The sequence below is a fragment of the Platalea leucorodia genome (assembly GCF_965183815.1).
Source record: "Platalea leucorodia genome assembly, chromosome: 1".
NCBI classification, from domain to species: domain Eukaryota; kingdom Metazoa; phylum Chordata; class Aves; order Pelecaniformes; family Threskiornithidae; genus Platalea; species Platalea leucorodia.
Window position 1 is genome coordinate 50,939,254 of NC_138823.1, and position 17,632 is coordinate 50,956,885.

General features: G+C 40.2%; 1 protein-coding gene across 1 annotated transcript in view; it reads left to right on the top strand.

Moving 5' to 3' along the window:
* The window catches only part of ZNF521 (zinc finger protein 521), a 235,084-nt gene that overhangs the window by 680 nt on the left and 216,772 nt on the right, over window positions 1-17,632 (top strand). Inside the window, exons 2-3 of the mRNA XM_082315101.1 lie at window positions 15,763-15,825; window positions 16,879-16,938. Of these exons, the coding sequence (XP_082171227.1) occupies window positions 15,763-15,825; window positions 16,879-16,938 (123 nt within the window). The remainder of the gene's footprint in view (window positions 1-15,762; window positions 15,826-16,878; window positions 16,939-17,632) is intronic.

Sequence of the window (17,632 nt, forward strand, 5' to 3'; positions counted from 1 at the left end):
GCCGGCTGTCACGTGAAGCGGCCCCTCGCCGCCGAGGGGGCATGTGTGAGGGGCGGCGGCGAAACCCATAAACACGCGTGTAAATACATGAAGACGGGGGGGGGGGCGTGGGGCGGCGGCGGTGGTGCGGAGGGGAGCGGGGAGGGAAGGCGCCCCGCGGCCCCAAGTCGCAGGGAGTCGTCCCGGACCCCCGGCGGAGGCGGGGGGGAAGCCCGGGACCCGGAGGAGGACAAAGGGCGGTTTGTGCGGTTGTGGCGGGGCCGGCAGCGTCCCGGCCGGGGCGCCCCCTCTTCCCCCGCCCCGCGCGGCCTGGCGCGGCCGCCCCCCGCCGGCCCGGCGGGCCCCTCGCCGCCGCCGCCCCTCAGCCTCAGCCCGCCGCGGCGCGCCCGCCCGCTCGCCCGCGCCCCCCGAGGAGCGGGCAGCCGTTGGCCGCCCCCCCCCCCCCCCCCCGCCTCAGGAGCCCGGAGCCGTTCGCCGCCCCCCGAGGAGCCGGGAGCCGTTGGCCTCGGCGGCCGGGCGGGAAGGGGCTTCTCCCCGCCTGCGAGCGGGGAAGGAGGCTGAGGGTGGCTGTCACCTCAAATAAACATCTCTCTCTCTGGATGGGCGCGTTCCTCCCGGGTTGGTCTGTACATTGCAGTGAAGTTGAATAAAGCCTGGGTTGCGTCAGGTCAGAACATCTATAAGTTGTCTACTTTTGCGGGGGGCGGGGGGCCGGGAGGTGAGGGCGGGAAGGGGGGCGAGGGAGAAAGGCCCGGGGCGCTGAGGGCAACTGGCGCGGCCCGGGGGGCTGCCGGTGCCGGCAGCGCGGGGCCCGGCCGCCCCCGGTCGGGGATGTGATCCCGAGCCGCGGCGCGGCTGACGGCGGGCCTTGTTTTCTTCTCGGCTAGGCTGGCGTGCACCGGGAACTCAGTGCCTGCAAACCGGCGCAATTTCGTAGTTAGAAAGCTGGAGCGGGGTCTGCTTTTATGGGCTTGTACAGGAGGACCTGGCAAAAAACTCCGCTCCCTTCGCTTGAAACAACTCTTTCCAGGAGTTCCCTTTTCAAACTCTTGCTGTTGACTTCAGTGAGCTTTAGAGCAGCCTTTAATTCTTTTTTTTTTTTTCTTTTTTTTTAAAACTCTCCAGATTTTTTTAAAAGGGAATAAAGGGTGCCTTGAATTTACTGCTTTACCTGCTGCTGCCGTCTGTATCTAGTTTACCGAAGTTTGTGCGGTTCAGTAGTGCTTTTGTTTGGCATCTTGTGAAGAACAAACGAGCCGCTCTTCCCTTACCTTTTAAAAATGATACCACAATGAAAGTTCTGTTGCTTGGGCGCGCACTTATATTCCGAGCTTCCTAGGGAGGATTTATTTACGTGCGCATAAGAGTTTTAGAGCCAGTAGGAGAGCGACCAATTAGCCATATTTGCAAAAAAGATGCTGGGAAAGTTTAACTGAAGGGTAGTCTTAGACCTCCAAGTATTTAAGTGCAAAGGAATAAACGTTCAGAATTAATTGGCAAATAGAGGAAATTGTTCTCCTGTTAGACGTTGGACGTGTTTTACTCGTGCTTATTTGTTAGATGCGTTACAGAGAGGAGGTTTGTTTCAAATATCTTCCTGTAAACATCACACTTAATTTAAAACAAAAGATACAGCTTCCATTTTATGTGGAGGTATGAGCTTTGCCTTCCTTATGTACCAGTAGCCTGGGAGTCCCTAAAATGAGAAAACAGCAACGTTGTACGATTCAGATGGAGTAGCTTGGATTTGCTGACAATAAACTACTGACGTAAGAAAACCGCTTAATGTTCAGGGTAGAGATGATACAGATTTCTTTACAGTGTCTTATTTACTATTTTTCAACTAAAACCAGGCAGTAAATCAATCATCATCTGTAATTATTGCTGCAGTAATTACCTTTGGGGAGCAGGTTATCATTCTTGGTGGCCTTTGTTCAAATATCTTTTTCATTTTCCCTGTTTTATTTTTCTTGAATCATGTCCATTTTTGAGTGGATTAATAGTATTCTGAAAGCAGTCCGATTGTAAGATTTCTGAAAGGGCTAATAGTGCGATTCATCTGAGAAGTTGAAAGATGCTTGCATAGACATAGCATTTAAATTCATTGATAAGAGTCTGCCCATCGATTATTACATCTTCATTTTTAGTGAACAAACAAAAGCTGTAAGTAATGTTGAAAGGAGAATTTCAACTGTACCTCCAATGCAGCATTTATTTAAATTCCTTATTTCTTAAGTATTACTGATTTAGTCGGTACAAAATATAGTTCTACAGTTTAAAAATAAACAGTATTTTAAATAGCTTCTCTGAAAAACTATTCTTTGAATGTATGTAAATGAGTTATTTAAACTCATGAGTGCTGTTTTACATCTAAATAAAATATGGAGTTACACATTACATTTCCAATTTGTCATGTACTTAGCAACCCTTTCTGGGGGGAAGATATAAGAGATATTTTTGATATGTCTGTCACTTTTGATAACTTAATTTGAAACTTATATCTTAGGGGAATACTGATACGAGGCAGGTAAATACATTAAAACAAAACGACAATCGAGTTTTTTATATTGAATGCATGAAACTAACGTTCATCTGAAATGGTGGGTGTTAAGAACTTGCTAATGACTAAATTTCTTCTATTTCTTGAAAATACACTTTTTTGAATTACCCTGGTTTCTGTTGACATTGCTTTTCTATTTCTTTCTCTCCCTCCCCCCCCCGCCCCTGTTTTGGTTTCTTGCCAACTTTGGTCTGACTGTCCCCCAACTCTTGCTGATGTCTGCATCTCAGATTTGGACCTAGGAAAGAAAAAAGCCATGGCGAACGTTAGATAAGCCTCTCACAGTTTAAAAATAATAAAAACATCTTTCCAAGAAAAAATAAGATTGAAATTATTTTATGTGAAAAGCACTGTCTCTTACAAATATTCTACAGGGTTGTGGCAAAAAAAAAAAAAAAAAGTCTCAAAAGCAGAGTGAATTATTTAACTTCCTGAAAAACTGTAATTTGAATATCTTATTTTACTTTAGGAAGGAGGAATTAAAGTTCAACTGCTGGGTTCTTTTAGGCAGAGGAAGGATCAGTTGCATCAGACTCATCAGTCCTGACCTATATTTCATTCTACTGATAAATTTATCCCATTTCCTTGGCTAGTTTCTGGAAAAAAAAATCTATTAGGTATCATTGACTTGATCAAAATCACCTAATGCATTTGGTGGGGGAGGGAGGGTAGCGGGAGAAAAGCAGGTGGGGAAAGATAAGTCAGAGATACGATACCCGCGTATAAGCCCCAAAAGAGCCACTGTGCAAATGAAGAGTATTGAAGAAGGGCAATTGGTATGACTCCTTAAACTCCTGACACCTAAGGGCAACGCCATTCCCTAAGTAAAACCATGCTGGAGACCCCCTGAGATGAGAAAGCAAGGGAGGGGGGACCACCGCTCCCTCCTATGTTGTTTAACTTGGCCATTTGAATGGTAAACCCTTTTTTGTGACTTGGCATGCTTTGTAGATATCACACTTAGGTTACTGACTGCCTCCCCCCTCCCTCCCCTGTCTGGTTTATGGGGTTTTAGTTTTAGGAGGGCTTGAGGTTTTTCTTTTGCCCTTACTACCGGCTTTTGATGAGAAACTTCATTTAGAAACAAAGATACAAAAATATAGTCACTTGCAAAGAAAGCCAGGTATTCTTTATACAAATCTTAATGAAAATGTAGTCCTAGTAAACATTAAAGCCAGGTTTGTCTCAGCTAAAGTCAGGTAGTATTTGTTACGCTAAAGTCACCTGTGAATAATCACTGAAATTGTAGGTGTTAGATAAGCCATCACAAGGAAACTAGAACAGCCCCAGACATTTAATAGAAGCGCTGATCTCTGGAAGTGATTTCTTTTTGAAAAAAATATAAAAATATTTTGTTGTTACTTCAAAGGAAATTTTTACTCTTTGTAATTTTGTATCCTGCATTTGACTGCAGAAATAAAATTACTGAATTCCTAGAAAGATGAGAAGGAAAAATTTATCGGCTGTATTTTACATACCTATGTTCTGCTTAAAGAAGGCTTGTATCTTGAAATATTTTGGCAAGCCCGGAGTGTCTCTTAAAGTTGCTCCCTCTTTTTGAGGAAACCTAGGTACTCTTTCCATCCTGACTGAATTTACAACTGCAACTCAATTCATGCAGAGTGTTGGTGGACTGAGTAAATGTACCTGTGACATGTGACTTGTTTTCTCACCGTAAATTCGAAGCGAAAGGATGTTTCTTGTACAGAGGTGCAGGTGGTGTGGTGTAGTACCAAGAAAGGTAGAACAGTAGCGGATTAAAACAAAAATCATACTTAATAGCAGCAATAGTTCAGAGAGAATTTGACATTCAGATCCCCTTCAAACAGTAGCCTTTACATTTCTGTGTATCTGTCAACTATTTGAATGTTTATTCTCAGCCCTAACCATCCCAGGCTTCTAAATTGCATGGACTAGACTCAAAAGTCATTAGATTGTCTGCTGATTAGACTATAATCAATGCAGCATAAACAAAAACAGCAATTAGTATTGGCATGATTTCTGTGAACTTGACTTAAAGTTTCAGTATTACCGGTCCAAAGAACTTTTTTTTGAACGGGCCGTTTTCAGGAACTGTGTTATTTTGGCATCATCATTTTATAGGGAGGGAACAAAAAAATTCATAAGATTCCATTTGGCCTGAAAAGCAAAATCATCTGTTTGATGCATGAGTGGATTGCTGGCTTCTATTTGGCCATCCAAAAAAGGGCAAAAATTAAGATATCGAACATAAAAGAGTACATGAAAAAACAAATTACAAAGAGGATTTAAGATTAGCATCTTTTTATAATGCAGGCTATTTATAGTGTTCTCTTTTTGACTTGCCAAAGCATGCCCCAACTCCTTTATATATTAAAAAAATCCGTAACAACAAAAACATCCCTAACCCTTCGTAATATTCATTGACTTTGGCAATGCATAGTGGTATTGATGGTCTTGATTAGCTGTAGGATTACAGTAATGCTACCCAGTCATTTTGGGGGCTAGCATGAGTTCTGTTGACCATCACCGTCTACTTCTTAGGAGCAGGTACTATTAAGAGTGAACATCTAAACAGCTGCATCTAAACAGCTACTGGTTGTACTGCTCGTTTCCGTAAAGGTGAAATCTGGTGGCAAAGATAATATTAAGCGGCTTAGAAATACTGCATGTTTGCTTTGGTTTGATTTTGTTTTCCCGAGTTGCTGTTAACTTGTGTAACAAGGGAAGCTGTCAGTATGGAGGCACTTATCTAACGTGTAGGATAACGTTATCCGCCATGATCTAAGATGTCTTGAAAGGCTTTATGTTGCTCTGTAATTCATTCAATCTAATTTACAGCTGGTTTAATAGCTCTCATTTCTTTGTTCTGAAACACAACTCAGTATTTTGAAACTCACGCATTTTGGGAAAAAAAAATCTTCCTTTTGAATAATTGTACGTGAGGAAAGGATCTAGAAGAACTGTTAACATTACATGTAGACCATACGGATTCAGTGTTTTTTTCTGTGTAAAACACTGAAAATAAGATACTCGGAGTTGTTTTTTTAGATTGATTAAAATGTGGTATAAATGCTGATACCTTAAGACAGACCTCTTAGCATCTTCTCCCAGCTGTATTTTACGGTTTCTATTGGTCCCTGTAGGGCTACCTGAGCTCAAAATCAGTCCCAGCTGGGGGTGGGGAAAATGCACTGTTTCATTTAAATCAGAACCGTGGCAGGTACACGTATGTATGTATATTTTTCCCTGAAGGGACAGCATACAGATCTATGAAGAACTGGGCCTGGTTTATTTAGTGCTGTGAAAATGTACTTGTCTGTTTTCAAATATATTTTGCAGTGTGTTACTACAAAGCATTAAAGTTTTTCAGTTGCTCTCTTTACAAAAGTCAGATAGCACAAGAGAAGCTTTTAAATACCTTCAAATCGTAATGCAACACTTGGCATAGGATTCTGACAAAAGATGAATGTGCAAAAACCGAAAGAGGTGGTGAGGTTTGTTTTTGTTTTAACTTTAATTTTAGACAACTTGGGTTCTATTTCACCTCAAGTATGAGTAATTATGCTAGTTTAGCAATTATTAGAGATGAAAGAAATTCTGTTAGATATGAGTCTCCTAAACTTCAGTAGCTTTAGTTTCAGTCAGGATAATGATCAAGGAGTAGTTAGCCATATGCCTAGGGACTACGCTGTAGCAAAAAAGATAGGGCTGATCTTGGGGGTATCCTTATTACAACATGTTATAATTAACATTTTCATTCAGCCCTCCCACTTTCCAAAAAAAAACCTGCTTTATGTTCTTCTGTGCACACATTAGTAAGACTGCACAAAATTGCCCTCTTCCACTGGATTTCTTGAACCAGGACCATTGTCCTCTGTATTTACAATATTAGTTAACAGTGGTCACACTTTTTTTCCCCCACTTCGCATTCCTTCAGTTTCAAACACTTTTTTTTCCCCTCTGTACTGCATAATTATGGAGAAAAAGATATAAAGGACTTTTTTTTTCCCTCCTTTTTCAGGATTTAGTCTAGGTTACCCGTGTTCTTCTGGTGTGTGCACATTTGAGCCTTTTAGATTTTCCTTTAGCAAGAGTGATGCTGTGCATGCTATACTGCAACTTGTCTTTGTACGGTTGGATCCGTATAATGTGTACTCAAAAGGGTTGTAGGATTGTTACTTACCAATTCTGCACAATTAATACCGAATGAAATTTTAGATTTCGGGGGGGATGTGTTTTCATTGTTTCCCCCCCGCCCTTTTTTATCATGGGAGCAAGACAGAAGGGTGTTTTTTGAGTAAGTGATTGATCTGATACTTTCACTTTTAAATATAGGTGCACTTAGGTGCAATTTTTCTTTCTAAGGTTAGGATTTTTAGTCCTTCAAGATTTCTTAAAGTCTTTTATGTATCTGTTGGTATAGTGACTTTGCCTTGCCCCACCTTCTTCTTTTTGAATGTGATAGGGGCTTACTATGGTTCCTTTAAAAATATAGTGTCAGTAACTAGTTAGCCTTCTTACAAATTTGAAAGTACTAGTCATTAGTTAATATCAGCCTCTTGGCTGAAGCAGAACACCTTTTTGCCCTGAGGACGAATGGAGAGGATGTTGGTAATGAGGGTACGGGTGTTTTCCCTCCTTCCCAAACCCTGTTTTTGGAGAGCTTATTCTTTCATGCAAGGCAATAACCTGGAACGGGAATTTTGTCCTTACCTAACAGGAAGTGCAAAATCTCTCTCCTAGTTTCTCATACAGACGCTCGGTGTTAACACACGAGTGTGGAAAAGCTAGAGCACTTGTAAGTCTAAATGTCCTGGTTAGCTGCACAATAGATGGCTTTTGTATACAGTCCCTGAAACTTGTTGTGCCCACTATTATTAGGTTGTGTTTTGCCAGGAAAATGTATTTCAAACAATGAATTCCATGATAATTGATTTTTTAGTTTTATTTTTTTGTTGTTCACTTTTGGTAACCTACCAAGTTCAACTTCCATTACTGATGCATTAACTTCTTGAAAGGAACTGCAAAAACAAAAATAAAATACCTGCTGTGTTGTTGGACTGGATGATGTGATGTAGTGAGGTAGTGTCCTTGGGAAGACTAGGCTATGCTTTGATCAACAGAACTTTCTCTGGCATTGAATTATGATGGCTGGGTTTTTTTTTTTTTTTCCAGAGTCAAGTGAATTTCTAACTTTGATAGTGGCAGTAGGAAGGAGGAGGGGGTGGGGAAGTTAATTATTTTCCACCTCCAAAGAATACAATTGCAAGGAAGGAACTTTCTGATTCACTGGTTCCAGGACAACAGGATGCCAAGATCCATGCCTGATGTAACGTTTTCACTCGGAAGATGGGAGGAGGAAATGGGTTGCTATTGGTCTGTGCGTGCAACCGCTGGGAAGGGATTGCCTTACGTGACTTATAAAGAGCTAGAGCATAGGAAAAGATTTGGTTTGCGATTTCTGGTGAATCTGTTGAGCAGAAGTCTTGCTTGCCAGATACAAATGTAAATCAATGAAGAAAGGTCAGAAGGCTTTAAGCCTAGGTCCAAAAAAAAAAGGGATTGCATGCTGCAAGATGCTAGTACTGCAGTGCTGAGTTTACAGGTGCTTAGCTGCCTAGTGGAATAGTCATCTTGCACCAGGCGCTTGGATTCTTTATATAATTCATAGGTAGGTTAGGGGTTTATGAATGTTGTTGAGTAGGAACTACCTTAAGGAGACAGTAGGAAAAACTTGGAAAGAATAGCATGTCTTAGCTCCTCCCCTGTTCTAGATGTGGGTGTCTGTCTTAGTGCAATAGAGTATCTCACAGCAACCGCTTATCTGATTCAGCTTTTTGGACGCAGGGGACAGGTGGTTGTTTTCCTCCCAAGTTAGAAGGAATTGAGGGGTTGTGCTGCTGCTCTTCTTCTCCCCGTTACTGGAGAGGGAAAGTTATTGCTCTGCGAGGATATGAGAGGCGGGGGTTCTGTTCTGTGCTTTGTCTAAGGGTGTTTGAATCTATCTCACAGAGCGTACATCAGTCATTACACAGCAGCATATTGTGTTATGAGTGTGAGTTGCCCTTTTATTGTTGTCAATGACGTTTCCCTTTTGAAAAGTGTAATTAAGTATTTGTTGGACAAAAGGGTGAGAAAGAGCGCTATACACAAGACTCAGGGCTGTAATGGCTTGAGCACCAATGGAGAAAGAGGAGACCTGGGTCCCAGTCTGCCAAGTACTTACTGCAATATTACTACTGATGAATTATTTCAGTGAAACTAGAACTGAAGTTCATGTGTCCCACTTCCCATATGGGTGCCCTAACCACAGGCATAAGGTATCATGCTAATACTCCTTCTTTCTACTTCAGTAGATATTGTAGATGAGGTATGGCAGCTTCAACAGCAACGAATGAGTGCACCTCAAGTCTGGGGGTAAGTGCTGTTTGTTAGGAAGCTCATGATGTGAATACACATCCTTCTGATAGAGAAGAAAGTTGAGCTGGTGCCACCCACATCCTGGGTGAGTGATCTAACCAGTGGGTGTGGGCAAGAGGGGGAAAGGAAGAGGTATTTCAACCCACACAGTTTCTGCCAGTATCTTGTAGCAACCAGGGAATCGTATGTAAACTGAAGAACCAGCCCATAAGACTATGTCCAAAGCCAGGGGAGGCAGGAGAATATTTAATCTTCTACTAGCCAGCTGTGGTGAGGCTTTGGTTTGATTTCAGCACTGAACTGCGCAGCACTGAGAAAGCCTGGATGATAAAACCATAGGTACTGCCTGACCTGAGTTGCATCTGAGCAGAATTTCTGGCAATTTAGATGCAGCTTCCCCTCACTAGTTTTTGGGCTTCTAAGCTCCTTTGTGGATATAGACCAGAGTGCTGTTCTACATGATAGAAAATCATGTAGAACAGAGCAGAGAGTTTGAGGGATCAAAAAGAAACTTATAAAACCCTGGTACTCAATAGATGGAGATCTCTGGTAAATCAGGGATAATCTCAATTGAAAGGAGGCGGTTTTTTGACTCAGATAAATGTATGTCTTTAGGTAATAGAGCCAAAGCACGCAGCTGTATTTTGTTTTGGTGTTGGAACAGTGTCAGACAACCCAAACTCCTCAATTTAAGTGCCTCATTTTAGGCACGTAAATAAATGACTGAGCTTTCAAAGGCGATGATCATCTACAGTAACCTTTACTGTAGGTACTTGTAGCCCTTCCTTATATCACCTGTCTTCAGACTTGTGTAATGTTGGTTACTTTGAGGTTCTGTGATCCATGCGTCAGTTTGATTCAAATTGCTCTCTCTTCCTGAGTTTAGGCTTTTGTAGACAGTGTTTAATGAATTTCCTGTTTTCTAAGCAGAGTTGAAAATACAGGTCTGTAGGAGTACCAGAAGTTCTTAGTTACGTCCCTCTGAGAGAGAGTAAGAAAGCTAAGGTGATATATAGCTTCGGTAGACTGAGAGGAGTCACTCTGAAAGCATTCATGTTAAGTACTGGGTTTGGTAATTAGGCTTAAAATTTGTCTTAGCCTCCTAACTTCTGTATTTCCTCAGAATGGACTGGATGCCCACAGTCACATTGTCAGGAATGGAGGTGGAGTACTCAGTTTGAGGCAGGCAGGACAGCTGAAAGTCCTGACCCTGGTACTAAGAATTGACTCCCAGTGAGATTTCTCTCTTGCTTTGCTAATTCTCACCATGGTTCTCAATTTGACTTGGAGATCCATTATAAACTGTTACATTGCGTGATAGAGAGTCTTAGGGATGTCTGGAATTTATGTGAGGTTTGTAAAAAGCTTTAACGTTCTTTGGAGAAAAAACTTTTTAAAATATACCATTATTAGTTTACTTTAAACAATAAAAATATAAGTATATGTAGATGTGGCTTAAGCTTGTTAAAAGATGCATGATTAGGGAGGCAAAGTTAGCATTCTGGGCAGGATTAATTAATCTACTACCTCAGCTATCCAGAAGAAGATATTCCACCACCCCTAGTTTTGGGATTTCTGTAGAATTCTCCCTCTGCTGCAGGAAAGAGCATCTTCTGCCTTTTCTGCACACAATGTTATGTAAAAATGGACGTCTTTAGGCTGTCACATTTGGATGCTGTCATCCTTGAGATCAAGGGTTGGAAGAATATCCAGAGGATTTCTTAAGTATAATTTCTTTCCGCTTAAGTATATTTATTACTTCTATGTTTATGTGCTGCCTAGGAAAATACTTTATTTTAGCATAAGAATAATATTTTCCAACCACTGCAGTCTAATTGGGAACTCCTAATTCAGTCTTTCTACAAGAAGAACATTAGGGAAAAAAAACCCCAAGCTCAGTGCTGGGATAGACTAAAGAGAGAAGTAAAAAATATGAATGCTATGAGGGACTTTGTTTTCTGGAAAAAGCAAATGCAACAACAAAAATGCTGTATATAACAGGAATCTTTTAAGGAAAATAATAATTTCCAAATATCAAGAGAGTACTCTTACAATGCTGGGCAGGGTAGAAATAGAAAAAGGGGTATGTCACAGCATGAAGGGAAGCAAATCAGAAATACAAATATTCATGCATATGATTATTTGGATTATTGCACGGTTGTGGCTACACACACAGAACTAATTTTCAATGGAGTTCTGGAATGTAGATATTTGAAATGATAATATGTCAATGCATTCCTTTTTCCAACTCTTCTCATACTAAAGTCATAGGGTGCATATACGTTTGAGAGTCAAAATGGTAATCAGGTTTCTGGCTAGTAGGTAATAGACGTGTATTGATACTAGGTGAAGCTGTTCAGAAAACCATACTTTCTTAGTAGTTCTGAACTTTTATGAATGCCAGTTATCTTAAAGGACATTATGAAGCAGCCTGAAATGGTTGTTGACTTCTAGGAGTCACCCACTGAATTGCTGCTTACACGTGGCGTAGCCAGGTGTGAAGTCCTGCGCTCGCATGTGTCGGCCAGAAGAGTTTAAAAGGTGAGTCTTAAGGCACCGGTGGTACCTAGGGAGAGAAGAAAGTGGAGGAAGGTGTAGCCCTAGCAGGTGATGCATTGACATGTGATCCTGCATTTAATACTACTCTGTAAATTCTTTAATTTCAGTTTTGTATCCTGACCGAACCCTTATGGAGATGTATTTCCACAGCACATTATTGCAAATGCAAAGCATCTTCAAAATCCATTGACTTTAATAGAGTTAGAGGATACTCAGCACCTCCTGTAACTGGCTCTTAAATTTGCCTTCTGCTATGTGATTAATCTATCTAATCATACTTAATATCTACCTGTAGATGGTGGCAGTATGAATGTCCTCTTGGTTGTTATGTGGCCATGAGGAGGAGGGAAAAGAAAAGTAGAGAGATACTTCCAGAAATTACAGTCATTTGTAGGTACTGAAATAATGGCACACACGTTTTATTTCTGTTCTGTCTGGGTAACTCGGTAAATTGTGTATTGATTATGCTAATACAGCTAGTGTCTCTATTACTTGTCTGCAGAAATTATTCAAACATGTAGATTGAAGATGCACTTGGCAAAGTTACCATCCTAAGAAAAAGGCTTTTGTGCAAAGATGGCTTTAAATTGAATTACTAATCATATGCTAATGGAAATTTATAGATTAAGTATTGAACTATAGGAAATGCAAAGTGCAAGTTAAAAATATATATTCTAAACTTCCTATCCCGACAGTCTTAGTTGCTGTATTAGGTTTATTTTCACATCTCTCAAGGAATATGTTTTAGGAAGGGATAAATCAATAGCAATCTATTTTTATAGTTTATTTTGGGATATGTGGCTTCTCCTGCTTTGTTTAACAAGCTGAAAAGAGGCTCAGGCATTTGGAGCAGTTCTTTTTTTTTCTTTTTTAAAATTTATTAACCCACCTAGACTAGAAGAAAATAGACTTTTTTCAATTATCTTTTGCTTTTATTTTATTATGGTTTGTAATAGCTCAGAAGCCATAAATCTTAGCCAGAGTTCTCCGAAAGGCTTCCCTTTCAGTGAAAATGTCCTTTTTCACATTTCTAATTTTATCCATTTCTTCTCCATACAAGGTTTTTCCCAGGCATCAACCAGAAATGACTTGTGCTCTTCCTTAGGGTGCTAAATCTACAGATTAACTCTTCAGTGAAGGGGAATCCTGGTTAGTCAGTAGAATATGAATGAGATTTTGCAAGCTAGAAAATCTGTGTATATTTTGTACTAACTTTATAAAATAATCTCCCTCCTTTATCGTCTAACCATGTGTCCCATGAAGAGACTCTAAGCAAAGGGGGTGAAATCCTCATTGATCAGCAGGTGTTGCTGTAGAGCAGTCAGGAGATTAATTCTATTTTTAAGGACATCTATATCAAAATTCCCACAGGTTTTTGTCATTGGCTGTCCTTGATGGTACTACTTGATTTGTTGGTTGTGTTTGTTTTTTTTTTTCCTTTAAAAAGGAACAGTTGGTCTTAATGTTGACATTCAGCAGCCTAAGTATGAGAGGTGCTCTGAACTGAAACCAAGGTTTGCCTTGGACACTGGCCGTACCAAAGCTGAAATGTCCTAACCTTTCACATAGATACAGCTTCAGTTTAGAGATACGTTTTTTTGTAGTAAAATTTTAAAAACTGGTATCTGTCCAAACCACAAGCTTTTATAATGGGAGATAGAATTGACATGCTGGAATTCTGTCTTCCCTTACTGAGTTTTTTTTTTTTTTAAATTGCTCTCAAGAAGTGTGGTGCCACAGTTGTTGTGGTGATCTGGTCTTTTTTTGAAATTTTATTATTTGGGTTTCCTGTTTGTTTTGTTTTTCAGAAGTTGCACGGAGACAATAGGTAGTAGGGACTTGATGGTTTGTTGTTTTAAGGAACAGATAAGTCAGCTGAGAAGTATGTCTACAGCTAAAAATACAGGTGACCTATGGTCATAAACACATCATTGTAGGGACAAGGTGTATTGTTGCTTTCACGACAACATTATTTCAGATGTATCTAGAAGTGCTGTTCAACAGTAACATCACTTATTCATAGTCTGGATTCATAAGCTATTGTTCTGGCTTCCCGAGGCCTCTCCTTTTACTAGTGTTCTATCACTTTGTTATCTAGAATTTGTCTTACCTTATGCTAGGATGTGGTGTATGCTGTAATGAAGATGACACCCCTATGCACAATTACAGTGCTAGAGTATCAGTAATTTTGATGTTTGAATTAATAATAGTGCATACAAGCTACTGTTTTAATCTGCATATCATCCTTTTGGCTTTTTTTAGTTACGTTTCATGGTAGCGCTAGAGAAATGGTTTTGGTTAGCAAAATTTAAAGCCTCTCACTATGTAGGTTCTGTTTAAAGTTGCCTCCCTCTCCTGAAAGAAAACGGTATAGTTAATGTTTAAGGGAAGTTAATGTTGGCTGCATGTCACGCTACCTTTAATAGTCAGGTGAGCTTAACATTGGTCTGAGAGCTGAAATAGCACTGAAGTTTTCAGAATCTGGTTGTGGAAAGGCATAAAGTGCTAATTGGGAGCTTATCTGATGCTACCAGCTGTAGCTTACTTAATGTAACAAATACTCATGCTAGCTGGAGGAATGATCTAACTTAATGCAAAGGAAAATGAGATGCTATTTTGTAGCTGATTTGTGCTAATGCTAAGATTTCCCTAATTCTGTGGGTTTTGTGGAGCAGTTTTCTTATTCCTTTTACCATATTTCCCCCTAAATGCTGTTTTAATTTTCCTGACAAATATATCAGTCTGGTTGAATATTATTAGCAAGGCTTTGTGCCGTGGCCTGTTGTTGGTTCTGTTGTAACTGAGGATCCTTAAAGGGCTTGAGCAACAGTTTAGAAAGATGCTAACCACAAAGTTACCTGCTCTGGTGCTTGGTTCCTTTTTTTTAGTGTAATAAAGACATAGTGATCCGCCTTTGTTGAAAGGAAACCTCAGCTCTCACAGAATTTTCAGATCTCTAAATAGCAGGGAAGTTTTAAACATTTGGTTTCACAAGGCTTACACTGGCACGGTTTTACATTACCAAATTGCATACGTGAAAACAATTTGTTACACAGTATCCATGTTTGGTTTTTTCCATTTGAAGACCCAAAAATGTCTGGTGTACCTCTCAGTCAGCAGTGCGAAGCTCAGCACATTTCGGTGTGCATCACTTCTCACTAGCAGCGAGAGATTCTGGTACTGCAGCTGGTGGCAGTAGACATTCAGTACAGAACAGCAGGAAAGACGAACTCCTGCATTTTGGTTTGCATACACTTACAAGTGGAGATCCGCTTCAAACAAGCAGATCTTATTTACTTCTTAGCAGGTAGCTGCTTTATTTTAAAGTTTCCCACTTGGGAATCAGTTCTTGAATAGTTCATGTTTGGCCACCTCAATTCCATCTTGAAACTTAAAAAATGGTAGAGTTTTTAAACTTCCTTTCTGGACCGAGTTGTGACATGTATAGTGGTTGAAGATTTTGCTGGTAGATAACAGATACGTCTACAACCTTTAATAAGGTTGATCAGTAGGTACCGATGACCAAGGTGACTTTCCTCTTGAGGGATGGAACAGTGGACTCATTTTTCAGTTTTAAGAGCTTGTTCTTGAAAAGGTTTTTTGGAAATAGATCAACACCTGATGGTGGGCATAAACAGGGTCAGGCTGGGCTGCTGCAGAGGTTTCACTGGGGGCTTTGAGGGGGTCACAAAAAGTCGTATCTTTTTTTTTTTAACTGTATACTAGTTGTATTCATTATTTTTCTTGCTTTATTAATGAGTCTTACTGATCTGTGCTGCCCTCGTGAAAAATCTTTCTATTTCGCTTAGTTTATGTTTGACCACGTGTTCCCCGAAACTCAGCTTTTCATGAGCTTTTCCCATTGCTTTCTTTGTCTGACCAGTTTCCTTTAGCTGTGAGGGCTGCTGGGATGACTGCTTCAGCATAACAAAGAAAATCATGCAGTATTATCACAGCCGAAGTACTGGTAACTTCATGGCTGCAAAATACAAGTTCAACTGAAACAGTCAGCTCGTAAAATCGTATTTTGTGAAATATCTGACTTACTCTAGGGCTGGGGTAACTGTATCAGATCTCTGTTGATGAGAGGAGTGTGCTTACTAGCCACAGCTCTGGGACAGAGATAGAGATTGTTTAGAGTCTTTCAGAGATTGTACTTGACTCTTTCTAATATATGCACTGTGTTTCAAGTTTCTGGTGTCCTAAGAGTGTCCTTATGAAAACTGGTGTTTTTTTTCTAGAAACTCAGATTCTAGAAACAACCAGTTGTATGAAGCCTTGGGGTTGGCGGAGGAGGAAAAGAGGTACCTGTGGAGTGTGTATATGTATCTCTTCTTTTGAATATATGTCTAGATTTATATGTGACCCTAAGTGTTGCACTCTCTTGTCCCAAGAAGCAGCAAAAAAACCCACAAATCTTTGGATTTTAACTCAGTTGCATGATTATTTTTGAGGTCTGAATTCTTGGGAGTGGAAATGCTGTAAAAGTGCAGTCTTTCCCCTTTCAGCTTTTTCCCCTGTGGAGGGAGAATGAATTCTTTTCTCTCCGCTGTTCTCTAACTCAAAGAACTCGGTCTTTGGGAGAATAAAAAGGAAATGGTTCTGCCTTTTAGCTCTTCCCTTACTTTTACTTTGGGAGAGTCAATCTTACTTAGGCATCATATCAGAGCATATGAGAACAGCGCTCTCTAATTTTTCAAAGTAGCAGCAGAATGGCTCTTGTTGGGTTCACTCTCGCCCAACAAGTTTTGAATAGTGAATCTGACAAGAATTGTATTGTTTTTAGTTCTACTGCTCTGGAAAGCTGTGAGCCAAGGGAAAGATGCTGGCATGGTGTATACAGTAAAACAGCATGGGGTTAGTTCTCCTTTGCAAGGCTGTCTGCACTGCTGAGATGTTTGCTACTGAATATAGGATTATTATTTTTTTTTTTTTAAAGCTTATGTATGAATTAACACACACACCTCTCCCGTCTGCCAGGAGAAGGCTTTCTCTTATCCGTGTGGAGCGAGTAGAATCTTAAAGCCCAGAATTATTCTCTCATTTAGTTCCATAATCAAATACAGTAGAGTGCATTGACGACAAATATTTCAGAGGAAATTCGATTTGGTTTTTAAGCCATGAAACCGATTTGGTCACTCTGTTCTCAGATTTGTAGCTTCCATACAGCAAAGTATTCTGTTTTGGTCTGGTCTACACTTTCGCACTTTGCAGTGCAGCTTTTCTTGCCCGTGTTGTACAAGCATTACTGGCTTTCAGAACTGAAGCTGGTGTAAAGATGCTTGAAACACTTCAGCTACCTACCTAACATCTTTTTTTTTGTTTTGTTTTTGTTTTGTTTACCTTTTTTTTGACAGTAGAAGAAAGTGAAACAGAGGACCAGCAGGCAGGTGTGGGACACACAGCCGCACAGACTGGTAATGCTGAATTCCTTCATTAGTGCTTGCTAACTGTTTGACAACAGTGTGAGGGATTTTTGTCTATCGGGGTGTTTTTGCAAAGCCTGCATTCTTCCTTCTCTGTTTCAGCTTAGAATGCATTCTTGGGGCTCGCAATGGAAAATAACGTTCCTCTCCCCTCACCTTTCAATTCCTGAGAATTAGAAATTCTGCTTTTTGTAGGTCAGCCAGCTGAAAGCGAGATGCTTCTAAAGTGCAGCATGCTTTTCTTTTTTTTCTTTTCTTTTTTTTTTTTGTTAAAAATAATCCTTCTCTGCATCCCCCACATAAAGCCCCACCCTATGCCATTTCAGATGAACTTGAATATTCATTCCACTTAAACTATTTTCATATTTGTCAAGTATGTGGATAAGGGTAATTTCTTTTAGGGTTGTTTGTATAATTTCTTACCAGTCAGGGATTAATTAAGGGCTCCTTAATTTTAAGTCTGTGAGATTGGGTGGACAAAGCTGTTTTTTGAGTCAGAATCACAGGGATATGTATTGTTAATAATCATGAAGAAATAATTTTTAATTCCCAATAACAACAAGGGCTCTTTTATTCTCTAATACAGTTCTGAGAATGCAAGAAATACTTCACTTCTGTCTTTGGTACTGATTTCACAGAATTTTATCTGAAGAGCAGGACTGACTCATCTGAATGGTCTCATTCA